Below are 15,096 nucleotides of genomic sequence, written 5' to 3' on the forward strand. Positions count from 1 at the left end.
AGACATTCCAATTGTATAATTAATTTAAAAGTGTATTTAATTAATAATATTATATATTTTATAAAAATGAATCAAACCACCATTCCAGTGTGAGTCTTTTAGAGTTTAGACCCCAACCTGACTAACCGGCCTCGGTTTTCTTCAAACCATATTGACCCGGTTCTTTGATAAACCAGATTTTCTAGGATGGGTCGAAACCCAACTCTAGTTACAATACACTATGATGTATTAGCCTAAATATAGACAAAAGGACCCCACACATACGATATATTGCATGTTCTTTTAAGTTCACCCCGCCCACCATGCGGAAAAATCACCACTAAATGAGAAGAGCACCCCCACCCTCAAAAATGCAACATTCATAGTACTTGTACATAAATAGCATATAACTATATAAACTTTAATATTAATAAATGTAGTCATTTTCAAATCTTTAGCTTATAAATACACAAGATTTATCAAAATGTTTCCACATATCCAACTTTAAGAATGGAAGCAAAAGGAGAAACGTCTGATACTTCATTTACCAGTGTCACGACATTTAACCCAAAATGTCGCGAAAAAATACCCCAACAATATGTTCTCCCTCCTTTACAACGACCAAACCGTAGCCTCATTTGTCATATTTCCACCAAACTTCCCATTATTGACCTTTCCATGCTCAACCACTCTGCACACAGGCCCCAACTTATCAATCAAGTTCATGCTGCCTGCAAAACTCTTGGCTTCTTTCAGGTATTTATTTGGGAGGAGGGCATTCACGTCTTTTGCGCAGAATAGGGATTCAGACCAAATCCTTGTCCCGCCTTTTTTATTCAGACCAAAAATATGCAACTTTTGTCCCGTTGAAATTCAGTCCAATGCATACCAAATATAGTACAACCTGTTTTGTCCTGTATTGTGTAATAAATGGGTTCTTTATGCAACGTCAGTATATAAGAAGACTTATTGGCTGTGTTTACATGCATATTTTCCAGGCTATATATGTGTCAAATTTTCATTGCTCATAAATAAAGAAAAAGATAAAGAATGCAAGTTCTGTCAAAGTTACAAGGCGAGCTGGATTTACATCATTTTGAAAACCAAAAAAAAAAATACTATTTGTGAAAAAACAGTTGAGCAGAAGTTTCGACGTAAATATAGTGCATGCATGCATGCATTTGTCTTTGAGATTTTATTATGCCTAGATAAAAAAAATGTGTATTTGAAGGTGATAAATCATGGAATTCCTGCTGCGATTATGAAAGATGCACTAGACTCTGCTGAAGAATTCTTTAACTTGCCAAGTGACAAAAAGATGTGTTATGCGTCTACTGATGTTCATAAGCCTGTAAGATATGGCACTAGTTTGAATCATGGAACAGATAAAGTCTTATACTGGAGAGACTTCATCAAGCATTATGCGAATCCAATATCAGAATGGATCCATTTATGGCCATCAGATCCTCCAAGTTACAAGTATTTAATAATCATTCTTCTTTTGCATACAAGCATTTATATGGACATTGTGATTTAGTTGGTTGTTTTTTTATACAGAGAGAAAATGGGAAGCTATGCAAAAGCAGTGAAGATATTACAGAAGCAGTTGATGGAAGTGGTTCTAGAAAGCATAGGCCTGAATGCAAATTACTTACATGATGACATTGAAGAAGGTTCTCAAGTCATGGCTGTGAACTGCTACCCGAGCTGCCCGGAGCCAGATCTTGCATTAGGGATGCCACCACACACGGATTATGGTACACTGACCATACTAAATCAAAGCCACCAAGGACTTGAAATCATGGACCAAGATAATGTATGGCATTCGGTTCCATTTCTCCAAGGTGCCCTAATAGTTCAATTGGGTGATCAGTTTGAAATTATGAGTAATGGAAGATACAAGAGTATACCTCATAGAGCAACTCTGAATTTGGAGACAAAACGCATGTCAATTGCAAGTATTCATAGTATGAAAATAGAGAAAAAGGTAGGACCAGCACCGGATCTAGTTGATGAGCAACACCCCATTGCCTACAAAGAAGGAAGCTTTCGTGAATTTCTTGATCACATCTCTAGTAAATCTTTATCAGAATGTAAGTACATCGACACGTTAAAAACATGAAAGATGGCAGATGGAAGTATGATACAGACAAGCATCAAAAGATGCCCACATAAAGATCTTGTAGGAATATGGTTATGGAAACTAAAGGAATGGTAGGATATACTATATATATAACTAATCTATCTGATGTCACTTCCCTATAGTTGTGTAAGAGAATTATTATCGGTTAGTAGTTACACTTTCATGGTTATGCATGTTAAAGACGTTAAATAAATTATCAATAAAATCATAAAGTTTCCTCTCATGTATAAATTTTGGCACTTTTTTTTTCGTCAATCATGTTACTTGTCCGTATGATGACAAAAGTTGGACCGACAGAACGTTCCAAAAGCGGAAAGCACTAAATAGTTTTTTTTTTTTTTTTGAATGAAAGCATTAAATAGTTTATATACGAAACCCATGTATATTCCTTTTAAGGCATGTAAGTTGGTAGAAATTTCCCTTTGTTTTCAATGTGACCTTTGGTCATACAAAACTCCAGTAGCCGCCCTCCACTTAATCATCATGCCTTTATGTTGTGGGTGACGTCTTCTGTTTATCCTTCCCTGCAGATTATAGACCTCAAGTACTTGAAGCTCTTGTTTTTTGGAGAAGCACTTGCTCCCCAATGCAAACTTCTATTCCCTCATCATTATGCTCTCCATTTAAATTACACCAAAGATGGATGCATGTTGTACAATTTAATGTTCAAGAGCATAACTAACTACAAAAGATCAAAGTCAAAACTTCTCTTTTTCTTTTAAACTAAAAAAAAAATTAACCATGTTCCTGCATGCTTATGTGTCAGGAAAAAAGGTATAGATATATATAGATACAAGCAATAAAGCAGATAACGAGCAGATAAAAATGTAGATACCAGCAATATAGCAATAAAACACATACATATGCAGATACAAGCCATGAAGCGCGCTAAAGCAAAAATTAACGAGCATGTACAAGACAAGTAAAAGGGATATATATACACATAAATACTCAGAACCTCACAAAGAAACATTAGGCTCCCCGATGAAATTACACCATATATATTCAGTATTAATCTTTAACCCTTCCTTTATCTTCCAAATTCGTCATCCAGATATACAAGATAACATTCAACTCCCATCCTTATCTCAGATACCAAAACAATGTCATCAGCAAAAAAAAAAAAAAAAAAAAAAAAATACACACCAAGGCATCCCTCCCTAAAGCTCACGAGACATCTCATCCAAAATCAAAGCAACAATGTATGAGCTAAGGTCTTCAAAAATAAACATGGAAGGTGTAAAGGGAGCAAAAACAGGACCATAATCCGCGTATTCGCCAATTTTAAATGATGTTAATGGTGGTTTAAAGAACAGACACCCAAACAGAGAAATCAACAGATAACTTTCTAAAGAATATGGATTTATGAACATGAACATGATGACGATGATGATGAACATGACTATGATTAACACAAATTATCATATGAGATTGCAAATACTCATCTCATCCTCCGTATTGTCTCCACATATATATATTACTTTTCATTTGGAAATTTGGGTTTGAGGGGTTAGATTATCTATCTGAAGCAACGATTTGAGTGATACATGAAATCATCTTCAAGGAAAATGAAGACTAATTGAAAAAAAATTGATCTGGAGAAATGATGGAGTCATGTTTAGTGGAGGAAGAGATATGTATTACAAGTTGTGGCAAGAATAAGTTAATAAAGGGCAAGCTTGTAATTTACTAATGATATACAAAATTACATAAATTGAAATCCATCTCGTTTTTTAACCAAACATGTCAAGTAGCTTTAACTTCCTTAGATTCCAAATACATTGAAATCCAATCTTTTTGATGAACTTCAATTCCTTTCAAAACAGTCCATAAACCAAATGCCCCTCAGACTTCTATATATAAAAAAATATCATCAAAGTCAATTTAAAATTGGGGTCATCAACTAATTCTTTAAATTTTTTTCTAATTAAATATCTTATTTAGATCACTCAGGAATTATAAAAAGCTTGACCATAGAAGGAAAAAACCTGGAAGAAGTTCCCATTTCCTTCTTGTTTGCAGATCAAAACTACTAAGCAACGGGTCTTCAGTAAGTTACCATTCCTTCTTGTTTGACCATACGATTACAAACTGTTGACTCAATGATAAACTCATGCCAATAAATCTAGTTATAAACAATCATTTTGCAAGGAGAAAACAGGAGATAACTCAACTCTTTATGAAGTTAATATGCAACAAAAAAAAGAAAAACATTTTAGTGACTAAAAGAAAATTAAGAAGTGCAATGATCAAATTGATAAATTACTAATATAGGGTTTCACTGCTGCATAATAATAGAAAATGCTCACTCAAAAGTTAAAACCAATCTTTATCTATCAAAGTGGATTGAGCTTCTTACATCTTACATGATACTCTTGGGGTGGAGTTGCTGGAAAAATAACCCTTTCAAAAAACTATTGAACCCTAACAAATCAATCTTCCTTTGACCAATGTATTAGTTACGTACTAAACTGTCAATTCCTATTATATCTTCTATTGTTTGCTATATAGAGGGTACAATAGGAAAAGATAACATCGAATCACTGAAGCATTGATTCGGCCATTACAAAATTTAAACTTTCCATTTATCTTCTTCTGTAACAGTTTATACCAAAATATTCAAATCTCCATGAAGAACAAGATTGTTTGACGTGGTAGTGTGCTCTAATTCAAGGAGACCATTCTTTCCATATCTACCATAATGCATGTAATGTTCTTTATGCATAATGATAACCATAATAGCATAAATTTCAACTCCTTACACATCGCTAGATATAAATCAACACATGCAAAGTCTAAGAATAAGATTCGAAGAACTCAAAGTCTGAAGAATCAAATTCTAGCGTAAGGATGTCTAGTCAAAATTGTGAGTGATCTTATCTCAAAATATAGCAGATTCCTTTTCAATTCACTTTTCGCATATATAAAGTTGGCGAACATGTAATGAAGCTATAAATATCCCAATTACCAAAATACAGACTAAAATTAGGGCTAGCATTGCAAACAACAAAATGCATATTTGAACACATAATCCAAATACTACTAAACTGGTTCGGGTTCTAGAAAAATCCCGGGGTCGAATTAAAAGACTGTGATTCTCCGGTAACATGATGATTGTTGTATGCCAACTTACAGAAAACCTACCCACGCAATTTATGAGCAGATGATTTCCCTTACCCGCCGCCGCCGCCGCCTTCTTACTTACATCCAGTCATCTCCTCTCTTCCCGCCGTTAAAGTTCCATCAACGGCCCGGAATCGGCCCCGCAGTTTGATATGATCAAAATTCGTAGCAACCCCGAGTAAACTCATTGCAGAAACGTAAACACTATTTCTATTTTTATTTACAAAATTAATTAAATGTTAATAGTAAAAATTTAAAATTATTAATTATTTATTTTAAATAAATTATTATTTAAGAGATTTTTTTAGTTATATAAAATTATAATCATTGATTTAAATATATATGTAAAATTATATCACTTTAGAATTTTTATTAATTTTATTTTAATTGTTATTTTAATATTATTAATTTAATATAATTAAAATGGGAAATTTAAAATTTAAAATGGAGAATCAGACAAGTGAGATGCATTAACTATAAGACATAATAATGTAGACATAATAGGGTGACGCATGACACAAAAAAAATAAAATATGCATTAATTATGATGCTTAATATGATGACATATGTCAAAATGAGAATAAAATTATTTTTTTATTAAAATACTAGGTATAAAACTTATGTATTACACGAGTTGATTAAAAAAATAAAAATTTTAAATATAAATAATCAGTATTTTTAAAAATAAAATTTTGAAATAATGAATGAAGAAACATATTAATTGCAATTTAGTATAATATTTATTACATTTGATACTTTACATATATAACTATAAGTATTATGTGGCTTTTTAATTTTAAAAATTAAAATTAAAAAAAAAGTTGAAATGTAGATATTATTTATTTAAAAATTATGACAAAATGACAAGTGTCAAAACTCATTAGAGATTGACAGTAAATTTATCTTTATTAATTAGAGTTAGGGGTGGCAATTTATGACACGACACGAAACGAAATTAGGACGAAACTAAAATTTGAATTCGTGTTCGTGTTAGCTATAAAAAACACGATGTCATGTCGCGTCGTGTTCGTGTTCGAAATTCGACACGAAATTGACACAATTTAGCAGTTCTTTATCGTGTTTTCGTGTTTGTCGTGTTATATTTGATAAATTATTCATTAAATAAACTAGTTTTTAGTATATGTTATATTTGTCGTGTCGTGTCATGTTTGTCGTTTTTTAATTCATTCGTGTTATTTGAAAAAAAAAAAAAAAAAAAAAAACACGACATCGTGTCGTGTCTTGTTCGTGTTCGTGGTACAAAAAATCTTGTCGTATCGTGTCGTGTTAGACAGAAACACGAAACAATAGCACGATTTACCACCCCTAATTAGAGTAGATGGAGATGAAGATTTTTCCTTACTTTAAACTTTAAATACTATTAAATAAATCAGCGTAAAAAATCTTATGGTATCAGTAATTTAGTTTACGAAAGTTGTGATTAATTAAACATGTTTGGAAATTTTAATTCAAATGTCCAAGCCAATATATGTATAATAAATCAAGTGAGATTAGATTTTCCAAACCAACATATAAAACAAATGGATTGAGCCCATTTGTTTTTCTTTTTTAAATTATATATATAATTAAATAAGCTACATATTCTAATAATTATTTAAATAAGACTCTAAAAAAAATCAAACTCATATATATATATATATATATATATATATATATATATATATATATATATATATATTATTTGCATCACTCTTGATAAAATTAATAATAATAAAAAAAAAAAAAAAGCAATACATCTCCCTCTCTATAGTAACAATGTACTTACCAATGTCTCTATAATGGCAATGTACATAAAATTATATCTCCAAAGTCAAAAAAAATATCTAAGTAGCATAGGTAATGTAGATTTATAAATAGCAACGTTTACGATATTCTGTATTTCTAACCAATAAATTCAGTTATCTACTAGATTATGTATTTCAAATGTCTCAATGTCCATACGATGTATTTAACAATCATATGTAATGCCTTGGTCAAATTCATGTCTATGTTTTAATATCAATCGGATATACTTAACATCTTGATGCCTAATCAATCTATATTTATAGTTACTATGCCTAATTTGTTTCTGTTAGTTTAAAATTATATTTGATCAAACATAAAGGCAGATCTATCCAAACTTTGAATAAATACAATGAAAAATATGTCCATATTTATATATACAATGTCTAAGAGCATAGGATTTTATATTTGTCACAGATGATTTGTTATGCAATTCACTATTAAGGACTCTCCTTTATCATTCTCGTAATCACCTCCAGAACAATGAACCTGATTCCATTCTCTTGGTCTTGGTTTCATCAACATGCAGAGGGTTTCATCTAGTATTTCTCTCATCCTCCCACACCATATCTAGAACCATACATATGATAGATTGCGATTCTTCATTGAATGCTATTTTTTTCACTCTATCTCCACAATTTATCTATTTCATACCTTGTCAGGAAACACTTACATGTATATACTAGATTAGGGTTTGTAAAAGATGAAAAAACCACCTAGAAACATGATATCGAGGGATAATTCTTTCTATATGTCACCACAAAGCCCTAGTTTCGTGAAGCATAATAGATCTTCAAATCTTAAGATGAAGAGTAAATTACACGAATGGTCCCTATGGTTTGGGGTAATTTGCACGGTTGGTCCCTAACTTGTTTTTTTAACTCGGAAGGTCCCTATGGTTTGTTTTTGTTACGTGCTTGGTCCTTACGGTTTGTTTTTGTTATGCGTTTGGTCCCTTTGTTACCAAAAAAGACTATTATTTAAATAGGAAAAAATGGTGGGGTATGTAAGGTAAGGTGAGTGGGGTGAGGTTGGGGGTGTGTTTACTTAAATAAATTAAAATATCAAAGGGAAAAATAATATCTTTAGGTAAGACAGGGACCAAGCGCGTAACAAATACAAACAGTAGGGACCTTCCGAGTTAAAAAAATAAGTTAGGGACCAAACACGCAAATTACGCTAAACCATAGGGACCATTCGTGTAATTTACTCTAAGATGAAATTTTACAAAGAAAATGCTCATCTTTATGATATAAACACTTTTCCTATTCATTTCCAAGTCTATCTTTCACCGAATTATCTCCATCTATTGCTAGTAAATTGAGATCTCTACTCCTACCATGATTCTAGTTGAATGTGAAGTTTTCTTGGAAATGTCGCAAATTTGTAGCCGTACAACATGATTGCCAACTGAAATGAAGTTTTCCGTATGTTTTAGTAAAAATGTAGTCGATGAATAAAAACGAGGAAGGAGAAACGATATTTTCCACATGACTTATGGTGACTCATTGTCAATTTTACCGATTTCTAAGATGGTTTTGAGAAGAAAAATATTAATGTTGAATATTCTAATATGAAAATGTATCGTGAATCAAAATTTCTTATTGTATTTGTTAGTTCAAATGTATTAAGAAACAAATTTTTTTAATGTATTTTGTTAGTTCCACTTGTATTCAATAAAATTATTTTATTAGTGGATTTTTTTTTCAAATTTGTTACTTAGAATAATGTTTATGTTATGTTATTGTGAAATATATAAATAATCACAAGTTAGTATTCTTCTTATAAATGTACACTAATATTATATATAAACATAATGTTTTCATTTTCTAATATAAATCTAAACAATAATTTTGCTTATTGTTAGAATATATAATATTAATCTGTATTTTTGTTTGATATAATGTATTTTTTAAATGAACTTTAAAATTCTCATGTAATTAATCAATATTTATTTAAAAAATAATAATTAGGGGATTTTTGATAGCCTCTTAATTTTTTCAATTAAGAAGCAAACTCTTAATTTTCATATTGGTAGTGTTTAATAGTCTCTTAATCTTTAAGAAAATGAGTTGTATTTAAATAAAATAAAAAAATAAATGAAACGTGTTTCGAAAATACGAGAACTTTTCAACAAACTTTTCTCTCTTGTTTTTCTATTTCTCACGACTACCTCTATTTTTCCTCTCACTAGCTGCCCTCTCAGATCTCTTAAAAATTTTAAGCTTCTTAAAATTTCAAAACTTTTAAAAATTTAGATCCTATCAAAGAGTTCATTAATCTTTTAAATTCCCTAAAAATAAAAAATAAAATAGTATATAATCCCTAAAATCAGCCGTAACATCATTTTTCTTTTATATTGATCTTTACTTTTACCTTTTTACCCCAAGTAAATCAATTACCAATCTTTATCATTAATTTCATATATATATATATATATATATATATATATATATATATATATATATATATATATATATATATATATATATATATATATATATATATATATATATATATATATATATATATATATTTGATTTAGGATCGGTTAAAAACCGGTTTTAATTTAGGGCTAATTTCAGTTCGATTTTGCACCGCCACTTAAACCAAAAGTAAGATTATTTTAAGGATCAAAGAACTGGTCCTCCCACATCTTTTTTAAGACTAGTTTTGGATCGATTTAGGACAAGCCTCAGTTTTGAACAAATTAGACAAATCTTTCAAGTCAAACCCTCTAATTACATCCATACTCTTCAAAGTTTTAACTCACATTTTTCTGAACTATAAAACATGAAAATAAAAAGATTAAAAAACTTAAATACTAACGGTGTATTTGATTGAGAAACTTTAGCGCTAAAGTCTTAGCCTTCTTTTATAAGCATGGGGCTTACACCATTTTTTTACATGCTATCAATGTCAAACGAATTTCTTCTTTTATATTGCCCAAGAAATCTCAATATTCGAACCAGCAAGTCATGAAAAAAATTATGTTCAGGAATTAGGATCGTGTATAAATATGTAACTCCCCACCTTTTGTACCGTTCTAGATTATATTCTTTTGTGTTATGTTTCCAAAAACAAAATATTTTACGGAAAGTTGGTTCCAGTTAATTTTTTTTTTACAAAAGACAAAGAACATATTACATAGGGTTACAAACCAATATACACACTCATATGAAAGCATACACATAAGTAAACGAAAACTCCATAAAAATCTTTATATTTTGGTCTTATAATCGATTTAGTCTTTATATTTTTTTTATTAAATTAAGTCCCAAAAAGCGAGAATAGTATTCAATTTAACAATTTTACCCGGTCAACAGATCATTCCACTTTCAAAAATTATACTTTTCAACTAGATTTTAAATTTTATTACAAATTTTGTCTAAAATTTACATTATTGGCCCAGATTTCAAAATTTTGTAATGATTTCATCTTAAATTTAGTTTATAATATTTTCTTTTCAAAAATAATTTTCGAATATGTTTTGTTTGTTGTATAAAATCATATTTATACCAAAAAAAAAAAAAAACATATATTTTTCACATAAAACCTTCTTTTTCTTACATAATAATTTTTTAAAAAGAAACATTTTTATATGCAAAATACATATATAAATATAAATACTAAATAATAAAACTAAAAAAAATCTGAATGCAAAATAAGTATTTATAAAAACAGTAGTTTATTTTAATATAAAAACGTATTTATGTGAAATGCGTTAAATACACTTATGTAAAATACGTTATTATACACATATAAACATTTAAAAACTTTTATAAAAAAGAAATTTATTAAGTACGTAAAAACATTTTGTGTGCATATAAATACATAAATATATACAAGTCTATTTTTATAAAATATGTATACAAACATGTATTTTATTTAGAAAAATATGTACAAACACCTATTTTATTATAAATGTATTTGTATACAAACATATTTTCATAAAGAAAATGAATACAAATACGTATCTCATATATACATATATATATATATATATATATATATATATATATATATATATATATATAAACAAAAATAAATAAAGTATATAAAAAACGAAAAATAAAGTTAAAAAACTATGTGTGCAATTTTTACAAACTAAAGGGAACCAAATTTGAACTTTAAACCCAATTTTAGGATTTATTTTGCAAAAAAGATAAAAGAGTTAACCATGAAATTCGTTAAGTCGCTAGAATGATAATTTTGCAAGAAAGTTGTGACAATAACAATATGCAATGCATGATTTCAATCATACCATGATTTCAATCATACGACAAAGTGTGAGAAGATATCCAAATCATTTTGAATTTCTTTTGAATCCTTGAGCATGTGAAACGAACTATCTGAATCACTCAAGTCTCTCTTATATCAAATTAAAAAGAAATGATCAACATGATCATCTTATGATCTCACCTATTGGGCTATCGGGCTTTTCCCTTTGTAGGTGTAATTACAATGGAAACATATTTAGTGGGTTTATCTTGAACAGAACACATTCTAATAGGCAAGTCCAACTTAAGATGCTCCAATGAATTGACTTTTCGCAGCACTAGGTATCATCCACCATAGTTCTTCGAATGTGTCTTAGACTAATACAACTGTTGCTGCAATTTGTCGCATGTTTTGAAAGAAAATCATGTAACTCATTGAGCTTTATAGCTCACTAACACTTGCATTTTGATATATATATATTCTCACTTTGATTGATGTGATTTTAAAAACAACAGTTACATGTATCATTCATAAGCATGCACACCAAACATAAGTTAAAATTGCCATCAATCTATTCAATAACAAAAATGAGAAAACAAGTATCTCTAAGTAACAACGTAATCCAAAATCTCTAAAACACATTATAAAAGACAAAAAAGGAAAAGAAACACAAAAACATCCAACACCTCTAAATAGACAAATACATGGAACACAAGAAATTTGAAATTTACACTTTCTGAGACTGTTCTCGGATACATAGAACTCCATTATTCTAGTATGCTTTTGGCCATTCTAAAAGTGTCGCGAAAAGATGATGACAGGAGTAAGGCAAGAAAAGAGACTCTCACTTCACTTGCCACCTAAAGTAGGAAAGTGGCTCGGATCTTCTATTTTTGGTGCTTCAGGGGCATAGCTCATCGAACCACCACCACCTTGGTTGTAACGACCACCACCTCCACCTCTAGGGCCGCCACGTCCCCGCCCACGGCCACCTGGAGTGTAGTATTTTTCACCTGAAGCTGGTTTCAAGAACTCATTGATGCTCAATGACTGCAAAAACCAAAACCAAATCAACATACAGAACAAAGCAACAACTTTCTACACTTGAGAAATTGGAAAGAAAAAAATGAATTGAGTCAAAATTTGTACAAAGTTGGGACTTAATAGATAAAGCCTCCTATTAAGTCATTATTAGAAGGGACACACATATATTATTACAAAACAATAAGCATTACCTTCTTAGCTTTCTCTTCCTTGTCAGCAATCTCTTTACGCTTATCCTTGTCAGTTCCCTATTAATTAAATTAGATCAAACAAAGTATTTAAGCAAATGAAATTTAATGTCATGAGAGCAGAATGTGAGAACTTAAATAGACTTGAAAAAAAAAACAAAATATTAAAAAAAGTGTCAGCAATTATCACCAATTTCACAAAGATGTCATCGCTGGCCTTTTTATTGGAAAGCTGTTGCATGGCAGCAAGCTCTTTGTCAACTTCCACCTTCCTTTCCTCAGTTTTAAGTGCCTCCAGAGCTTTCCTCTTCTCTTCCAGAACCTTCTGATATTCTTCTAGAGTCATCTCCTGAATTCAAAATTTGAATTAGTATTTGAATAGAAATATGATAATATATTAGAATTATTAGTTCTCATTATTGTGAAAAGAAGTAATCAATCACCTTATCCTCAGGCTCCTTATCCTCAGGTTCATTTGCAGCATTCTCCTTTTTCTCATTTGTTGCCTCTTCTTCAGCCAATGGTTTATCAGAACCCACAGTTTTCTCCCCTTCAGCCACCACTTCTTCAGTCTCCCTGTGAATAAGTGTAATAAGGATGACTAATTGAAAGTAAAGAATATATAAAAGTATATAAACTGAGGGATTTAGAAATTAAATGGGAAGTTTAAAACAATACTGAGTAATCTCGTCAGCCTGCGTTCCCCAGTTCCCACGACCAGCTCCCTCGCGTTTGAACTCATTCCTGTAAATGAGATGAAAAGGGCATTTCAGTAATTTCAACAAGAAAATGTTGGGAACTGAATTCAATGGGTTTTGGACTGGATTTTTGAAAAATCCATCCATCAATCGGTTTGTGAGCTCCAATTAAATTGAACTCTATACTCTATTGCAACCAAACGTAGGATTGGAATGGAATTGAATTCCTATTCCGGCCAAATCCAATGGAATCTGAAAAATGAAACACTTACCCGCGCCCTGTCCCGCTACGGCGTTCATATGGCCGACGTGGGCGGTCGCCATCCTCTGAATCTCCGTTACTGAAACCGCCACGGCGGCCACCACGGAAACCACCACGAGGAGCACCATAACCACCACTTCTCTCATAACCTTTCCCACCATCAGACTCCTCAACAGCACCTTGATCACCGGAAAATCCTCGGTTACCAAACGAATTCTCATTGCTGCCTGAATCTCTATTAAATCCACCGCCACCACCACGACCACGCCCGTACCCTCCTCGGCCACCACGACCACCACCACCACGGCCGCCACGCAGCCCTTCATTCTTGGCCTCTTTCACTGCTCAAAACCAAATGATATAAAGGAGTAAATACAAAAATAGCAATAGAATTTCATTCATTTGTTTATTATAGCATCCCACATCAAATTTTCCCTACTACAAAATTGTATTCTGAAAAACCTACCGACTTAATTCAATGTCATTGCATACAAATAAATTTTAGTATGCTATAGTGACCTAATAAGTAAAAAAATTGAATTAGGATGCTATAGTTGGATAAAAAATTTATCATACAATGTGTTAGTAAGAAAAAAAAATGAAAGTGCAATGCTTTCATGAAAATAAATGGAAGTATGTAGTATATAAATATTTAAAAATAGTTGTGTTTCTTGCATTTGGCCGATGGAATAATGCAAGTGGTCATTTTTCAATCTTGTTCACTATAAGCACAAACCAATTAATCCAGTAACTCACAAGCACATTCAATGTATCATATAACAAAATGGAATTGAAATAAAACAAAATATCAAGGGTACATAAGTTAATAGCCTAAATGAATGCATATAAAATAAAGAAACACTTGAAGACATACCGGCCTGAGCTGGAGGGAGAGGCTTGGAAGGAAGCTTAGCAGAAGGCTTAGCCGGCTGCGCAGCCGTTTTACCGGCGAGAGGAGCGGTTTGAGCTTTCTTTACCGGTGCAGATACGATCTTTTGCACAAGAAGTGAAGGGTCATCGTTGTCGTCATCTCCGAGCAAATCGAAAGGGTTCGCGGTCGCCATTTTTTCCCTTTACTGTGATAGTAGAGAACCCTTTGATAAAAAAGTTGAGTCTTTTGCAACAGCAAAAATCCTATCTCCAGTTCGAATTCGTCATGTCTAATTGGGATCTCAATTAACTCACAAGAACCCTAGAACCTTTTGAGTAAGAGTGGATGAGATAAAAAAAGGTTTGGTGAAACCCTAGCCGCAATGGAGTGAAGATGTTTAGAAAGGAAAATGAAGTGAACCTAATCTGAAAATCTCAATTTATCTCTGTTCTGGGAGCTCGTACGTGCAAATTGGCGTCTTGTGGACGTATTTACATTTTAAGCCCATCTGCCTCTATATATTTCACACTAGGTTTTTTTTTTTTTTTTTATCGATAATGTCATTGAAGTTATTTGTTTTGGTTTAAAAGGTCTCTAACATTTCTTTTTGGGGGTTTTTTAGGGGCTTAAACTCCAAATGTTTGACTTCGAAGGGGCATAAACTCCAAAATTATGGTTTAAAATTGCCCTAATCGAAAACTTAAACGGATAAATTGATTACCTATGCTCAGTCAATAAATGAGAGTGCCAAATGACTACAATTT

The 15,096-nt window shown here is 31.3% G+C and overlaps 2 protein-coding genes across 2 annotated transcripts; one reads left to right on the forward strand and one right to left on the reverse strand.

The window, feature by feature from the left end:
- The first annotated feature begins 489 nt into the window (after nt 1-489).
- LOC111905955 (flavanone 3-dioxygenase 3) lies at nt 490-2,101 on the forward strand. Its single transcript, XM_023901689.3, has 3 exons — nt 490-735; nt 1,211-1,458; nt 1,537-2,101. Exons 1-3 carry the CDS (start codon nt 490-492, stop codon nt 2,099-2,101), a joined length of 1,059 nt encoding a protein of 352 aa, XP_023757457.1.
- Nucleotides 2,102-11,819: 9,718 nt separating this feature from the next.
- On the reverse strand, nt 11,820-14,753 carry LOC111905954 (RGG repeats nuclear RNA binding protein A). Its single transcript, XM_023901688.3, has 7 exons — nt 14,336-14,753; nt 13,472-13,802; nt 13,180-13,245; nt 12,945-13,077; nt 12,692-12,850; nt 12,505-12,561; nt 11,820-12,319 (listed from the first exon to the last, which is right to left on the reverse strand). The coding sequence occupies exons 1-7, from the start codon at nt 14,523-14,525 to the stop codon at nt 12,119-12,121; spliced, it is 1,137 nt and encodes a 378-aa protein (XP_023757456.2). The 5' UTR covers nt 14,526-14,753; the 3' UTR covers nt 11,820-12,118.
- Between the last annotated feature and the right edge of the window lie 343 nt (nt 14,754-15,096).

The sequence above is a fragment of the Lactuca sativa genome, chromosome 7 (assembly GCF_002870075.4).
Source record: "Lactuca sativa cultivar Salinas chromosome 7, Lsat_Salinas_v11, whole genome shotgun sequence".
In the NCBI taxonomy this organism is placed as follows: Eukaryota; Viridiplantae; Streptophyta; class Magnoliopsida; order Asterales; family Asteraceae; genus Lactuca; species Lactuca sativa.